Genomic DNA, 14,601 nt, shown 5'->3' with positions numbered 1-14,601 from the left:
CCAGAAAAATTGAAATATTGGCATTGATGTAAAAATGCTTTGCACATGACTACTACGCTATATTCCCTGTGAACTTCTGTCTCACTTCTTATCACCACCCAAAAAACAAATTCACATAAGACTCCTGCTCCAATTTTGATACTACACTGATGGGGACTCGTGTAAGTATTTTAGCAAGTATTCGCTTTTATTCGCTACATTTCAGTGCAGTAAAAAGCACTAGAAAGACATCAGAAACATTTCCCAAACCATGCCGTCTTAATGATTTTCTGCAAAAATACGTAACAGTTTAGTTCAGGTCTTAGTACTACCGAGAACGCTAATGTAAATATAGTGATTAAATAAATAAAGATTGCAGTGTTAGCCTAAGTAGTCTCTGTACTGGAACAGACACAATTGCATTAAAAATGCCACTTTTAGTCTAACTTGTCAACTACAACTCTCTGCTTTTTAAAAGACTTGTTACTTTTCATTTTTTAGTTAGCTTCCAGTGTTTTTAGCAAATATAAACTTTGACAGAAAAGCTAATTTTAATGATGATGTATGATTTGCTGCATATAAAAGCATAAAGCATTCAAAGTGCCATGAGAATTACATTACAATGGGAAGTCATTTGCCAGGGTACATTCCTGCAGCCTCCAAGTAATAATAAAGCAAACTTGATCTGAAGCTGAATGAAGCAAAATGCAATCAAAAGGGTGGGTTTGGTGTTTTTTCTTAAAAACCTGTGCAAATGAGAAGGATATATGAACACAAATTCAATCTAATAAAGCGATTTGCTTGACTGACAAAATGCATATAAAGTAAGTAATGCTTCTTCCTGAAGGGACACCTAAAATTAAAGTGAAACAAAATAGCCAACAATAGAAACGCAATAACAAAATTCCCCACCCTCTGCCATCAACTGTTTGAGGAAGCCTAAAGGATGTATCCAAAAGTAGGTCTATTTCTTCAATTCTATCTCTTGATCTAATCAGAAGCTGTTACATCATCTTACAAACCATTCTGCTCTTATGTCCCTAGACCACTGTGCTTACAAGAATATTTCTGCAACCCTGCTAAAGAGATTTCAAGAGATTTCAGTATGCCCTCTGATCCACTGCCCTGAGGTCATTACTGAGCAGGGTGAGGGAGGGGAACATTATTCCTGAAACCATCAGAAATCAGCACCCCACCAATGTCACTTACCCAGATAAAGGACAGCAATAAAGTCAAAGCTGTATTCAAGCTCTTCCCAGTTTCAGGGTCATTTGAATCAGTGCTTTGACTTGTTCCCACTGCTGATGTTTCTGTTCCTGATGACAGTAGGTGCCCTCCCACCTCCCAGAGCCCAGTTCAGAGTTTTGCTGCCAGAACTGTGTGTCCCAAACACACCTCCAACCTCACAGGGTAAATAACAGCTTTTATTCCCCTCTGAATTAAAAGTAACTTTGCGCTGCTGGGAACTGACCTGCTGAAAATTTGTCAGCTGCACAGTTCAAGCTGTTTCTGCTTTTAAAGGAGTACAATACTTGCTAATAGATTTCACATCAGTTATTTGGTTTTCACAGTTGTTTGGCTGAAGTTTATTTGTATTGTTTTCTAAACCTCAATGGTTTTTTAAAAAAGCAGTGTCTCATTATGGCTCCAATAACTTAGCATATTGCTTACTCTTAGCAGAATTTTGTTGAACCACTAATCTTCCTGTTCTCAAGTTCACTGTCAAAATATTAAAACTTGATTCTTTTTTAAAGTAACAAACATTTTCTATGGGTTTTGTCTCACAAATTCATGAAGAGCTTAAAAGATTCTCACTCGTATTTCTGAGCAGTAGGCAAATACTTTTGGCAGGAAAATATCTCTCAGCAGCTCAGCGCAGAGCGCCTCGTTGCCGTAAGCCGCGCTCGGCTGCCAGGAGCTCTCCCGCAGCGGAGGCGAGTGGTCCCGGCCCTGGCCCTGGCCCTGGCCCATCTGCTGCCTGGCGCAGGCAGAGGGGAGAGGCTGGGACACATTGAGAGCACATTAGCTGAACTCACACCACTGGCCTCTTGGTGCTCTAATAAAGTCCCTGAGGGCTGCTCTGACTGGGAAAACTGGGAGCTGTTTTAGCCCTGGCTACCCCACAACTGATCAAGCAAAAGAAACTTTGATTTTAAAATGTATGAAATGAAGACTTGGCTCCCTGCTTTAGGCATATGCAGCTTGCTCTCCTTTCCAAGCTGTTCTCACTCCTCCCTCACCAGAATCCCTTGAAAACAAGAACTCGTACACCCAAATATGCATGAAACAGTAACTGCTAACCTACCAAACCGTGCCCACATCTCCCTAAGGTTGTGCTAAACCATCAACCGTTTTAGACCCTCTGCCTTCTCTGTTCCTATTTTCTGTATCTAAACCTGTGTGTCTCCCCCAGAGAAAGGTTTGCACTGAGACACACCACTCCTGCTTGGCTGGGTAAGCTTCTCGGCACACAGTTGGGGCAGCAGCATTTTTTCCCACGGCATATCATAACACAAACTGAATTGGCATCCAAACATCCCACTAAACATTCTATTAAGCACAGATGGGAACATCATCCACACAAAATTTTACCCAAGTGTGAAGAATAGTATAGCTATCTCTAGCTATCTATAACCAATGTTTTATGGAGACTCCTTTAAACCATGCAACTAACTGTAGAGCGCAGGCAGAGAGCCTTTTGCCTGTAATTCAAATGCAGCCATCCACAAAAGGGAAAGAAGCAGCTTTTCTATCACTTGCAGCAACACCATCCACATCCTTAGCAAAGAAGTATTCTCTCATCTCTTACTCTATCATAATCGTGCTGAGACAGTGGCAATCACACATAATTAGTGGGACAATTGTATGCATTAGAGTTTCAAATAAGACCAAAACCTCATTGTTTTAGAGTAACACAGGATGCATCCTTTGATTCTTCAAGATGCCTTCCATTCAGAAAACTCAGAAGATGTAATAAATATCATAGTCTTTATGTTTACATGAAAAACATAAATACAAAAAATGACATTTTGTTTATCTTACTATTAATATTTTTCTTACAGTAGGATCAGGGCTCCATCGTGGTGAATGCAGAGTTATCTCCCTCACCACGCTCTGTCACAGCAATGGCGAGGGAGCTGTCGTGAGATAATTCATTTGTCAGTGCAGTCAGACTGGACTGCATCTGGATGAATGACCTGACAGTAAATTTGGACAGTGTCTAACACAGAGCTGAAGGGCACTGGTTTGGGTTGTTTTTTTTCTTTTATTAGGGGTGGGGAGTTACAACAGCAGAAGGATTGAAATTATACGAATTAAGTTGAAATCATATTGTTACATATCAGGTAACAGCAAGCAAAAGGCACTGCAGTTGCATCCATGAACTGATCTCTCTAAATGAGAGAAAAGTACTGCACAGGCATTGCATCTCTGAAAACAACACTTCTCCCTATACAGACAGGTTTTTCTCCTTACATGAGATCACCTTTGAAATGAGAAATTTACTGTGGAAAGGGAAGAGAACAGAACACTCCCAGGACAAACCAGCAGAGCAAACAACTGCCACTGCCACCCACACTCCAGCACTGACACCAGCGGAGCACTGCTTAACCCCAACACCAGACATATCTGCACATTCTTTTAAGAATCCTGGAGGTCTCAATTCCGAAGGCAAAATATTTCTAATCCTCTGCCCAGACCACAGCCACATAATCCTTTCTTCAAAGGAAAGAAAGTATTTCAGTTGGGTTTATTAATGTGGACCAAGAATTAATTTCACTTAAAAATAAATAAATATATTTCCTGTAAAACTGAATGAATTTGGCTTGACTAGGACTGATTTTGAACGTGATTGTACATCTCAGTTTTTTAAGACTGAAACACAGATATGATGTCTTCCTTTAACTAAGATTTTTCTTAAAGCTTATCGTTTCTGCCTTCATCAGAGAAACGCAGTAATAAAACACAGGACCTTGATGTGCACATGAAGTAGCTGAACATGGGTATGTGTGCACGAGGGGGACAGGTAACCACCCCAGAACAATACTTCTCCTCCACAGCCTGGCTTTGCTGTGTTCTGTCATGCTCAAACATCCAGACTGCTGCTGCTAGAACAAACAAGAGAGGTTCTGCTTGCTTACGCAAATGCAGTGATTATTTACCAGGTTCCCAAGCAAAACAATCGGGGTGGATACTGGAAACAGAACACAAGAACACCACTCCAGGTCTCTGCTGCCTCTGGGAATCAGTCCTCCACAGCCTTGCATCTCCTGCAGTCATCTGTAACCCCAAAAAGCAAGAAGCAAGCACAGAACATGTGCAAGGACCTGTTGTTCCAAAAGAGAAGCACCTGGCCTCCCCCCTACATGACTGATGATGGCTACGCAGAAGCTGAGGCCCTGCAGAAGAGGTCCAGATCTGACCTCTGGTTTAGCTAGCAGCAAGTGAATGCATCAGCCTGAGGTGCCTTCCCTCTGAACTTCCAACAGTGATATTACCTACGAATAACCACAGCAAATAATCTCAGACTCGTGATAAAGTTGGACATAACACTACCTCATGCTTGCTTAGTTAGGAAATAGAAGTCATTTTATTTGATAGTTAAACAATTATAAACAATTCAACTGAAACACTCCTTAGTTACCTCTACGGTTCTGTTAGTCCAGATAGCAATTTGGTTTATGTGATGCATCTCCGTTGCCTTCACTGGAGGTAAGCTAGCTCCTGCCAATTAAAATTCTGTCCTGTTAACTTAATTTCTGAAGAAGGTCTGAGCCACAAAGCCAGCACAAACATATCTCAGTACATGTTAGACTAACGGGGCTGACAAATCGTCAGCAACAGCAGGAACAGTCTCACACAGTACTGGGAGATAAAAACCAAAGCCTATATTTAGAGGTTTGTGGATACCAGCTCAGTTCTTCCCAGGCAAGGAGAAAGATGCAACTCAGAGATCAGATTTCAGTTTTAATCAAGCAAGAGTATATTTGATACAAAGATTCAACTAAAAGTATTTAGAAAGGAAATTTTTACAAACGTTATTAGACTAGGAACTTAACAACTTGCAACTTTGTGCTCACAGCAATTTGCAGATGTAATCCTTTGCTAGCACAAATTTCTGATCCCTTGCTATATGACCCACTGACATCAGCAGTCTCAGTTTATCATGTCATTAAATCATGATTGCTCAGCTGGAGAACATTCTCCAACTCAGTGAGGACGACACCTTTCCTGTGCGGACTGGGTGGAAAGACGACAGCCCACATCACAAAATCCGATCCACGCCAAAACTCACATGATTCTGGTGATGTAGTTTTCCTCAGATGCATAAGCCTCTGAGAACAGCTTTCCTCAGAACATAGTTCTTTCACACAACAAGAAACAGGATCGGTTTCTGCTTTGGCTATCTTCCCAAATCAAGCCCAGAGACATTAATCTAAAAAGATGTTTGTTCTGGCTCATCAGAGCAGTCCCTATATATATATACACACTACTAAAGTCACCATGCTAGTAAAATTCTTGCAGTGAACTTGATTTTTGTACATTGTAAATGGCATACAAATGTGCTTAAGCTTTCAAAAGCTCACTCCTAAATTTTGAATTGTGAAGCTTGTATGCACACATTTTAAATGTGCTTTACATGGGATAGACTTTGTACTGTTCTCTAAGAAATTAGAGGACAAATCACCTTTACTTGCTTTTCAAGAAATTGAAAATAACTGTAATGACATCATTTTTAGATAGCTTCTAAAGTGCATATATTGCTTAATTAATCAAAATATCTTCCTAGTTTTGTCTACATTAAGTATTCCATTTACAAAAATAGATACTAATGTGTATAGGGTTTTTTTTCCAGATTAACAGAAATTTAGCTGAAAGCTATTAATCAGGAAAGTATCTCAAATCAATGTCTAAATAATCCTGCTTGCAGGGATATATTCTGTGCTTACACCAGAAGGATACTGCTCATTTTTAAATAATCAAATAATTTATTTTAAAATCCTATCCAAAAGTAAAAATATTTATTTAAAAATAATACTTATTCTGTTTCTCATTCCAACACTGCCTGTATTGGGACAGCAATGCCTGGCAGGAGCACAGTTCTATTATTTCCAGCTCTGCATCCAGCTCACAAGGTGGGACTCATACATCAGGCACAGCCTGCACCACAGAAAATGTTGGAGGTAAAGGGAAATTACTCATAAGTACATTGGAAGAAGTCTGTATCTGCAAATTCTGAAGTTACTTACACCTCAGGCAATACCCTCAGATAAAAAAATGTAAATTGATGGGCTCCTCTAAAAACAAGCCCTTCCACACTTCCAGTACTCCAGCAGTATACTGCAGCAGGTGAGAAGGCTCAAGTGTATAAAGTGCCCTGAGATCCCAAGTTAAGAGATGGCATATTAGCCAGAGGTGAAGACATTAAGAATGATTTACAGAAGTTATGTAGCCACACTTACTCTAAACGTTTCTCATCTCTGGACTGGTGCTTGTCACATCTAACATCTCAAACTAAGTTTGAAACCTATGCTTTGTTAAGTAGAGCATGACCTCACAGACATAACTGTAGGCCTGTTTTAATACAGTACAGCATTGAGGTGATTCTTAAGTTAGAGCTGGTACTGCCATTTCTATACTTACCTTTGTACTGCAGCAAACACAAAATTAGGACAAATACTTTATAAATTAATTCAAATAACATTTCTGCATAAACACAAAGACTACAGATAAAGATTAAATCATTTGCTAAGGGAAAGCAAGCCACACTGTGGGGAGAGCACTACAAATACCGCTATGCATTTTCTTTGACTTCTGTTTTCTGAACGTTTCCTCATAACCACTCTGATCCTCTTAACTATGGTGCAACCAAACCAAATAGTCATTTGATCCAAGTATGCTATGGGCTCCTTTGTCTCCTGTTGAAGAGTTAATATTTCACAGAGCTGCTTCCTGCCAGAATTGCTAAGAAGCTGCTTTCAGCTGCACATAAGGTGCTTTCCTAACCTCCTGTTCTTTAGCATTCACCTCAGTGACTCACAAGGAAGGATTAAAGTTGTGTCCCTGAAGTTCACCAAAAGCCAGAAAGTCTAATTTTGTAAGTATAACAATCCTTTTGCAAACTCTCCAATATTTGCTTCCTATAATTGGCTCTTGTTCCAAACAACATCAGAATGTCCCCACTGGCTTGGACCAAAGAGCATTTCTGGTCCAGGCTCTGTTACTGACTGGGATGGTTAGCAGGTACCTAGACAAGAGAGTAAGAACAAGATGAGCATGCAGTGCTACTTAATCAGTTTAACAATCTGTTGACTCACGGATTTTGCTTCTGTGGCTAAAAGCCTTGGGTAGATTTTTTTTCTTCCATGAATTTGTCTGATTGCAAAATCCTGTAGGAGTAAGCTCCATAGTATACAAACAGAGAAGTACCTTCTTTTCAACTGCTTTTCAACCTGTTGTATTCTAGTTTCATTTGATTTGCATCAGTTGTTAAATGGAAAGAATTTTTTTCCCTATTTACCATCTCTGTTCCATATATCGCTTCAGAGACTTCTATTACCCTTTCTTCCCCTCCAGCCCTTTCATTTCCAGGATGAAGAGTACCAGTCAATCTACTCTTGCCTCATAGTGAAAATGTTCCATACCTTCAACCATCCTTTTCATCTTTCTACAATTTACCTATTCAGAGCACAGTCAAGTTTGTCTCACCCAAGACACACAAAAATCTCCATTTGTAACAAGTGATGAATGAACCTCAGATAACTTCAGAAAGAATGCATTAGTGTGGATGTTCATTTAAATCACTTCACTTTCTTCAGATCCAAAGGTTTTCTGCTCCTGTGCTCACAGCAGAAACCTATGAATCCCACGACCAGTTTCTCAGGTGAGAACTCACAGTTATCTTCCCAAATAACATCCTCACTTTGCTCCTCTGTCTTTCCCTCATTTCCTAAACTGCCATTAGCACAACTCTGGTGGAAAACTGGCCTGTGGTGCCTCATGACAGTGGAATCCACATTTCAGTGAGAACCAAGGGAATCTTAGTTACTGCAAGAATCTTGATACTTGTAAAGCATGCGGTTATATAGCTGTTTACTTGTAGGCACCTCCTTTCCACTGAAGGTTTTTACAATTAAAATTTAAATCCATGACCTACAAGGGTCTGATTCACAGCCAAAGCCATTAGAAAGACTTCTATAAAACTTTACTGATGTTCGCTTCTGACCTATAAGGAATCACAAAAGGTTGAACCAGATGGTGACGCTACATCAATGAAACATACCTTGCGTCTTAGAATCATATAATCATTTAGGTTGGAAAAGACCTTTAAGGTCATTGAGTCCAACCAAAGAGTCTTGCAATAAAACTAGGGGTGACAAGAAAATAACACTAAAAAGATGTCTTAGCCACCAGGAGACTAATACACCTGTGTTATGCTAGTATCAGCACTTACTGAAACCCTACTCCCACAAATCACAGAGAAAGCACATTTGAAGATTTCCAAATCTCCAGTCAAATCCCATACTAAACAGAGACAATGACTGTTCAGTTTAAGCGAATCCTTGAACATGTTTGCAATAAATCCAGCAAGACTTAAACTTTTATTACGCCAGTGCTTACTCCACTGATTTACAGTCTGACTAGAATGAAGAATCCTCATGGTTGACTCAAATAACATCCTTACAGGGTTTCACAAAGACAGGTGAAGAAGATTACATAAGGCAAAATAAGGGATGGAAAACTGGTGCATGACAACCTACTCATCTCCTCACTTGTCATGCAAGTACAACTCAAAGATTTTCCTTAGCTTCAGGTCCATATTTGTACTTACAAAATCTTTTCCTGACAAATTCTAATCAAAACAGATGGTGATGATAAGAAAAGACAGTTTATTTGACAGTTATTATCCAATAACTTAGTATCCCACAGTACTTCATAAGCTATTTAGAATGAAAAAGATTTTAAAACAAAAGAGTAGGTCCAAAGTTTGCTAAAGTATAGACCCAAGTTCCCAGCACCAATCTGTCTGCACTGATGGAAGGATGATAAATGACTTGAGAATGCCAGATACCATTAGGGATCTGGTTTTAATATTTACACATGAATATCTCTCTAGAAATTCCTTTAGCCACACCCCCACCTCCCCCACCCCATTTTATGTTTTTACTGTTTTGCACTAAGAGATGCCAAACACACAAACTAACAAACTGGGAAGCGTACAAGGATATCAAGCCCATTTCTGCTGAGTTTTAACACAGCATAATATGCCTAATTAAAGACACTAGAATGGATGCTGATTATCTGTATCTTTCAACAACTGCACAATTTAAAAAGTGAAAGAACAGCAGCACTGGGGGAAGAAAGGCAAATCAACCTAATGAAAGATTTCGAGGTGGGAGGGGTGTGACAATGCCACAAATGAGGTCACTAGCAGAGACAGGACTAGGGTCAGGGTTCTACCTAAGGCTCTCAATTATTAATTCAACAGTACTTTGTAAGCCAACCTATCCCCTGGTAATCAGGATGAGGCCATTTGATCCAACTCAGGAAAGTTGCCTGAGATTATTGTGATACAATAATATGTGTAGATAAATGGGAAGGTGTGGCAGAGAGCTGAAAGAGAAATAAATTATTGGGTACAGAAGGCAATGCAGAGGCAGCCATATGTGCATGAAATACAGAAAGACAACCATAACTGAGAACAAACCCAGAGTGTTTAAACACAAAACAGAGATGTGAGATTAAAAAGAGGTTTTCCTTTAAATAAAAACAGAAAAGAAATAAACTGTTAAAAAAAATCTTCCATTGATTCCATCCTGAAAAATCTCAGAATTTAATTTATATTTTCCCTTTCCCATTGTTTGTGCTTGGAAAAGTTCATCATACAATGGCAGCTATGCCAAAACAAGCCAGTATTCAGCATCACTTTCAAGCTGACCTACAGCTCCCTACTAGGATCAAAGCCAACTCCCCTCAACTTCTCTGTCTGAATTTCTCCATCTGTGCCAGCTATTCTACCTGGCCGCTGCCAAAACAGGGACTTTTGCTTCTGACGTTTCATTTTCAAGTGGATAAAATCAAACAGTAATTCCATGATCTACTCACCCGAATCACAGCCTTTACTAAAGTATTTGAAACAGCAAACTTCTCCCAGTATAAGCCTCCTATGCACATGCTGTACTGCTGTCAGCTCAGAGTAACCCTGGCACAGCGTATCAGGTGTGGTACCCTCAGTCAGGTAAGGCTAGAACAGATGCCTCCTGGTCTGGCCAAAGCGGTCAGAGCATTTCATTGACATTAGTACACCCACGCTCCTATCCCAAAGCGTCCAACAAATAAATACAACCTCCACTGCTTTTCTACTTTACAAGAGTCATTTCTGCACACAGACCCATTTTACTGCAGCCTACTTAATGCCTTACAGAGTTACTTGTTGAACTTTATAAGGCAGAGAGTGTCCTCCTTGTTTCTATGTCCAATACCTAGCATAAAGGTACTATTGTCATACAAAAAGTATTATTGCAGTACAGAGACTCTGTATCAGTGCAAGTTATTTGCACGTTCCTCCTCTATGCTGTTTATAATGGGGTTGAAGTCTTGTCTTGAGCCAAAACACAAGAGAAATTAAGACGTTATTGTGTAAGGTAGTGTAGAACAGCCCTCAAAACAGAATAGGACAATATACCCATGCAAGAAATGCCTGGAGAGCTGGACAAAATGCTACAGCAAGGACAGAGATATGTCAACAGACATTATGCATTTGAAGAAAGACCCTGCACAGTTTGTGTGGCGGTCTGCTCACCTCACTAAGATGACATCCAAAGTCTAGAGCTTTGCTTCTGTGTTCAAATGATTAATTTATAAAGGTTCTTTAATCCAGTGGCTGTCTAAACTTTCCCAGTCAAAGCATACCAAGGCTGCCCTAGTGGGACTGCAGATTTAAGTGAGGGTTTTGCAACTGTCAGTCCCAGAAAGAGAGCGGCTGGTGGGCTTGTCCTGTGTGAAGGCCACAGGCTGAATTCAGTCAGCATTACTTTGTAAAGGCTGTGGCCGAGAACAAGACTCTTTCTGACACGGGTATGTGAACTTGTTGGCTGCAGGTGAGTTGTTTGCTTGCATACCAAAGCAATATTCCAAAGCAGAGTTGCCCAAAGAAAATTCCTTGTCCTCAAAACACTGCCTTTGATGAGTGTAAACTGAAGGTCAAGGGAGTAATAACTGTCTCTAACCTTCTTGCCATTTCACTGTACTAATTCATGAGTGAAAGGTATCTGTTATTTACAGGCATCTGCACCACTGTGTGCAGTTGCATCACAGCCTTCTGATGGACTGGAACTTTATTAGGATAGTGTTTCTTAGCCACAAGTAAACATGCACAAATTTGCAAGCACACTTTGTTTTCTGGTCCACTCTAAACAGACCAATTCCCTCTGGATTTCCAGGCTTGGGGACTTAAGGTGTCCTTGGCTACAGTTTTCCCCTAGCTGTGAATGATACGGTTGATCTAGTTTGTAAATTAATGCTACAGAAAGGAGGACAAATGAGTAAAGCAACAGAGATGAACCCTGTACTTTACATTCAGTCCTTTCACACACTCTGCCTGACCTTCAACAGGAGGCAGTTTCTGCCCACTGTCCGTCAAGGAGCAGCAGAGAAAACATGACAGAAACCAATACAAATACAAACTGGAGACTGGCAATGGACAAAAGCTGGCATGCAGCCATATGGTCAAGAAATTTAGCCCAAACCCCACAGGCCCTTCCTTGCAACCACTTTCATCATAACCAGCTGGTGAGCAGCAATAGCTTAAAAGAAATATGCCAGAAGCAGACCTTTTCTCATACCTCGGTTCCTCCAATCCCTACAAAAAACTTCTCTTAGCCCAGCAAAGCTCTCTGTGTCAGAATAGAGGTCACTTACCTTTGAACAGAGACTTTGTTCCAAACACAGACAAACCTTTCTCAGAATCTACAAAGCCTGCAGTTCACCACTTACCTATCCAGAGTGTCCTGAGGCACTTTACTCCCTCCAGCTCTGCTGTTGACACTGGCATTCTTGTTGGCAGTCATGGTCATTTCTGCTTTCTAGAAATGTGGATATCTGTGAGAAGAAAAGTCAATTAAGCTTCAATAAGCCCAAGTGACAATTAACCTTCAGGACTGCTAGAAGCACTATGCTGTGTAAAGGCAGAACTCCAGGCCGCTTTTCATTCAATAAAATGCAGTCAGTCTAGTTACGATCCTGAAAAACTAAACCTACCTCTCTACTGCTGCTCTTTCACATCCACAGCCAAGTTTATCAGACCCCAGTGCTATAAAGGGAGATATCTTATGGGAATTAGGTTCTGGCATGTCTGATGAACAGAGCTTGATACCAAGTTCACAAAATATCACAGGTTTGGTGTGGTTTTTCCATCCATCAGCATACGTGGAGAACCCAGTAACTGCACTGTGTAATACTTGCAGATAACCATAGTTATGACTGGCATTTTGACCACACAGAAGCTATTCCAAGAAACAAAGAAACTATTCTCAATTTTAAAATGCAGCTCTATTATGGAAATATTTTCTAATGGTGAAATATATTCAATAGCAAATATGTTGAGTACGATTTTCAAATCTGCTTGTGATACGAGAATATCTACAAATGGTTTACTCTATTGGCCCCAAAATTCTTTAAGTGAAACTGTCTTAGGATACTTTTAAGACCTCTGGTAATATAAAGAATCATTACTAATTCCTAGTTACTTCCTAGTAATTTGGTAACACCCCCAAAACTATAAATTTCATTTCAGCCATGGTAAAACCAGGACACCTGCATATCCAGTTAAGCACCCAAAAGATGGGCTTTACTTTTGCAACATTGCTGCATACCAACAAAGAAACAGCCCAGTACCATGATTTATTTTGCCTTCATCCCATTATCTTAATAGGAACGTAGTGCTGCAACTGAAGGGAGAATATGATGATATGGATATAGGCCAGGACATAATCCTAAGGATGCAGAAGTGGTAACCTCTAACATTATGCCCCTCTGTTGACTACATACCGTGTTTCTCTGGTGTAGAGGGCAGCTCTTAGTGACAATTACCTCCATGATTGTAACCACTTGAGAAATATTTTACAAAATGAGGGAGAAATGTATTTTCATGTCATGGTAAGATTTCTAAAATGCCAGCAGAGTCCCTTGTGAGATAAACAGAACAGTACTTACTCCACCTGATGCTACAAGAGTTATTTATCAAGGATTCTGTGGCTCTCCTGGCATATGCTCTGGGTGGTTTCTGAGATGCTCCTTAGTTTATAGGCTGAAATATCTACCATGGTTTGCAGCACTGCCACCCAGGGTCTGACCAGAACTACCAAGTTTTACGACCATTAATAGCAGAGCTAATGCAAAAATAAGGACTATTACAAAACTTCTTGTTTACTCAAACCCACAGTAAGTCCAGACTGCTTGAGAAGCCAACTGTAATGTGATGCTGAAAAGTGAGCTGGGTACTGACAACACACAAAATCCTTGTACTAACAGACCCATCGTGGTGAAGAGGATGTTCGCTAAACCACTTTACTCCAAACAGTTCTGCTACAAATAAGGTCAGAAAATCTCCTGCAGATTGCAGCTCCAGAGACAGAGTCAATCATGCTGACCACAGACTCCAGGTCTACTTGTCCACCTCCAATTGTCTTGCGTGTATCAATTTTCCCAGATTAAGTAGAGATTTTTTTCCGCAGTTGGTAACATTTTTTTCTACACTGAAAGTCCTCAAATTCCTCCAGTGTCTCACTGTTAGTGTTACATTAGCAAGATAACAGGACTGTTGAAGAACTGCCTGTTCTGACTGGAAAAGGGCTTGCTTGGGACAAGAAAGGAAACCCGCTGATGCTGGCCAAGCTTTCTAAGACCGTACATTCCACAGGGAGCCAGCAGCCTTCTTAATGTTTTCCAGTCACCAGTTCACTACTACTACTGTGTGAAATCTGTCTAAATCACTTATTCACAATTAAGGTGAGAAAAACAAGAGATATAAATGTGGCATAGAAGTACACATATCGTATATCAAAGCTTGCTAAAAATCATTGTGGTCAATTTTAAAAAGTGGTTATTTAAACCTCACATTTCAACGCTACCTTAAATGTCAAATAGGCCAAATTGGTTTGTTTTCAGCAAAAGAGGAACTGAGTTCTAAAAGGCAATTTCACAAGGTATATCAAATTTAGTGACATAAGTGTGTTTCTTCCCCTGCAGTTGAGAGTCTGGTATATATGGGGATACCAATTGTCTTTTCTGTGCAATTTTTCTTTAATGCTTATTTTGCATTGATGTTTTACTGCAGGTGATGCTGGTATCATCCCAGCATATGCAGAGGAAATACAAATAACTTGAACATGGCAGAAAAATAGTCAATTGGCAATTTACAGAGGTGCCTGGAAGCAAGGGCTTAATACAAAGCAAAAAAACACCCCAAAACAAAAATGGAGACAGAGAAAAAAAAAACTGAACTAAATTTTATGGTCATGTAGCAAGTTATTTCAGAACCTTCAAACAAGTCTGACAGCCCTGTAAGTTTATATGAATCATTGTATGGTAAGTATCACATCCCTTGGGCTTGTGTGAGAACGT

General features: G+C 40.0%; 1 protein-coding gene across 6 annotated transcripts in view; it reads right to left on the bottom strand.

Moving 5' to 3' along the window:
- DENND2B (DENN domain containing 2B) overlaps positions 1-14,601 on the bottom strand; it is a 177,704-nt gene that overhangs the window by 89,338 nt on the left and 73,765 nt on the right. For 4 of the 6 annotated variants that reach the window (XM_074841776.1, XM_074841779.1, XM_074841777.1 and 1 more), the window contains one exon: positions 11,974-12,078. The exons of 1 other annotated variant lie outside the window; for it this stretch is intronic. In XM_074841776.1, coding sequence (XP_074697877.1) covers positions 11,974-12,053 — 80 coding nt within the window. In that variant the 5' untranslated portion in view covers positions 12,054-12,078. Of the gene's footprint in view, positions 1-4,621; positions 4,641-11,973; positions 12,079-14,601 lie in introns of those variants that run through there. One more of the 6 variants, XM_074841781.1, reaches the window with a different exon arrangement.

The sequence above is a fragment of the Strix aluco genome, chromosome 16 (genome assembly GCF_031877795.1).
Source record: "Strix aluco isolate bStrAlu1 chromosome 16, bStrAlu1.hap1, whole genome shotgun sequence".
Taxonomy (NCBI): domain Eukaryota; kingdom Metazoa; phylum Chordata; class Aves; order Strigiformes; family Strigidae; genus Strix; species Strix aluco.
Note: the sequence above shows the minus strand (reverse complement) of the source record. Positions and strands in the feature narration are given on the sequence as shown.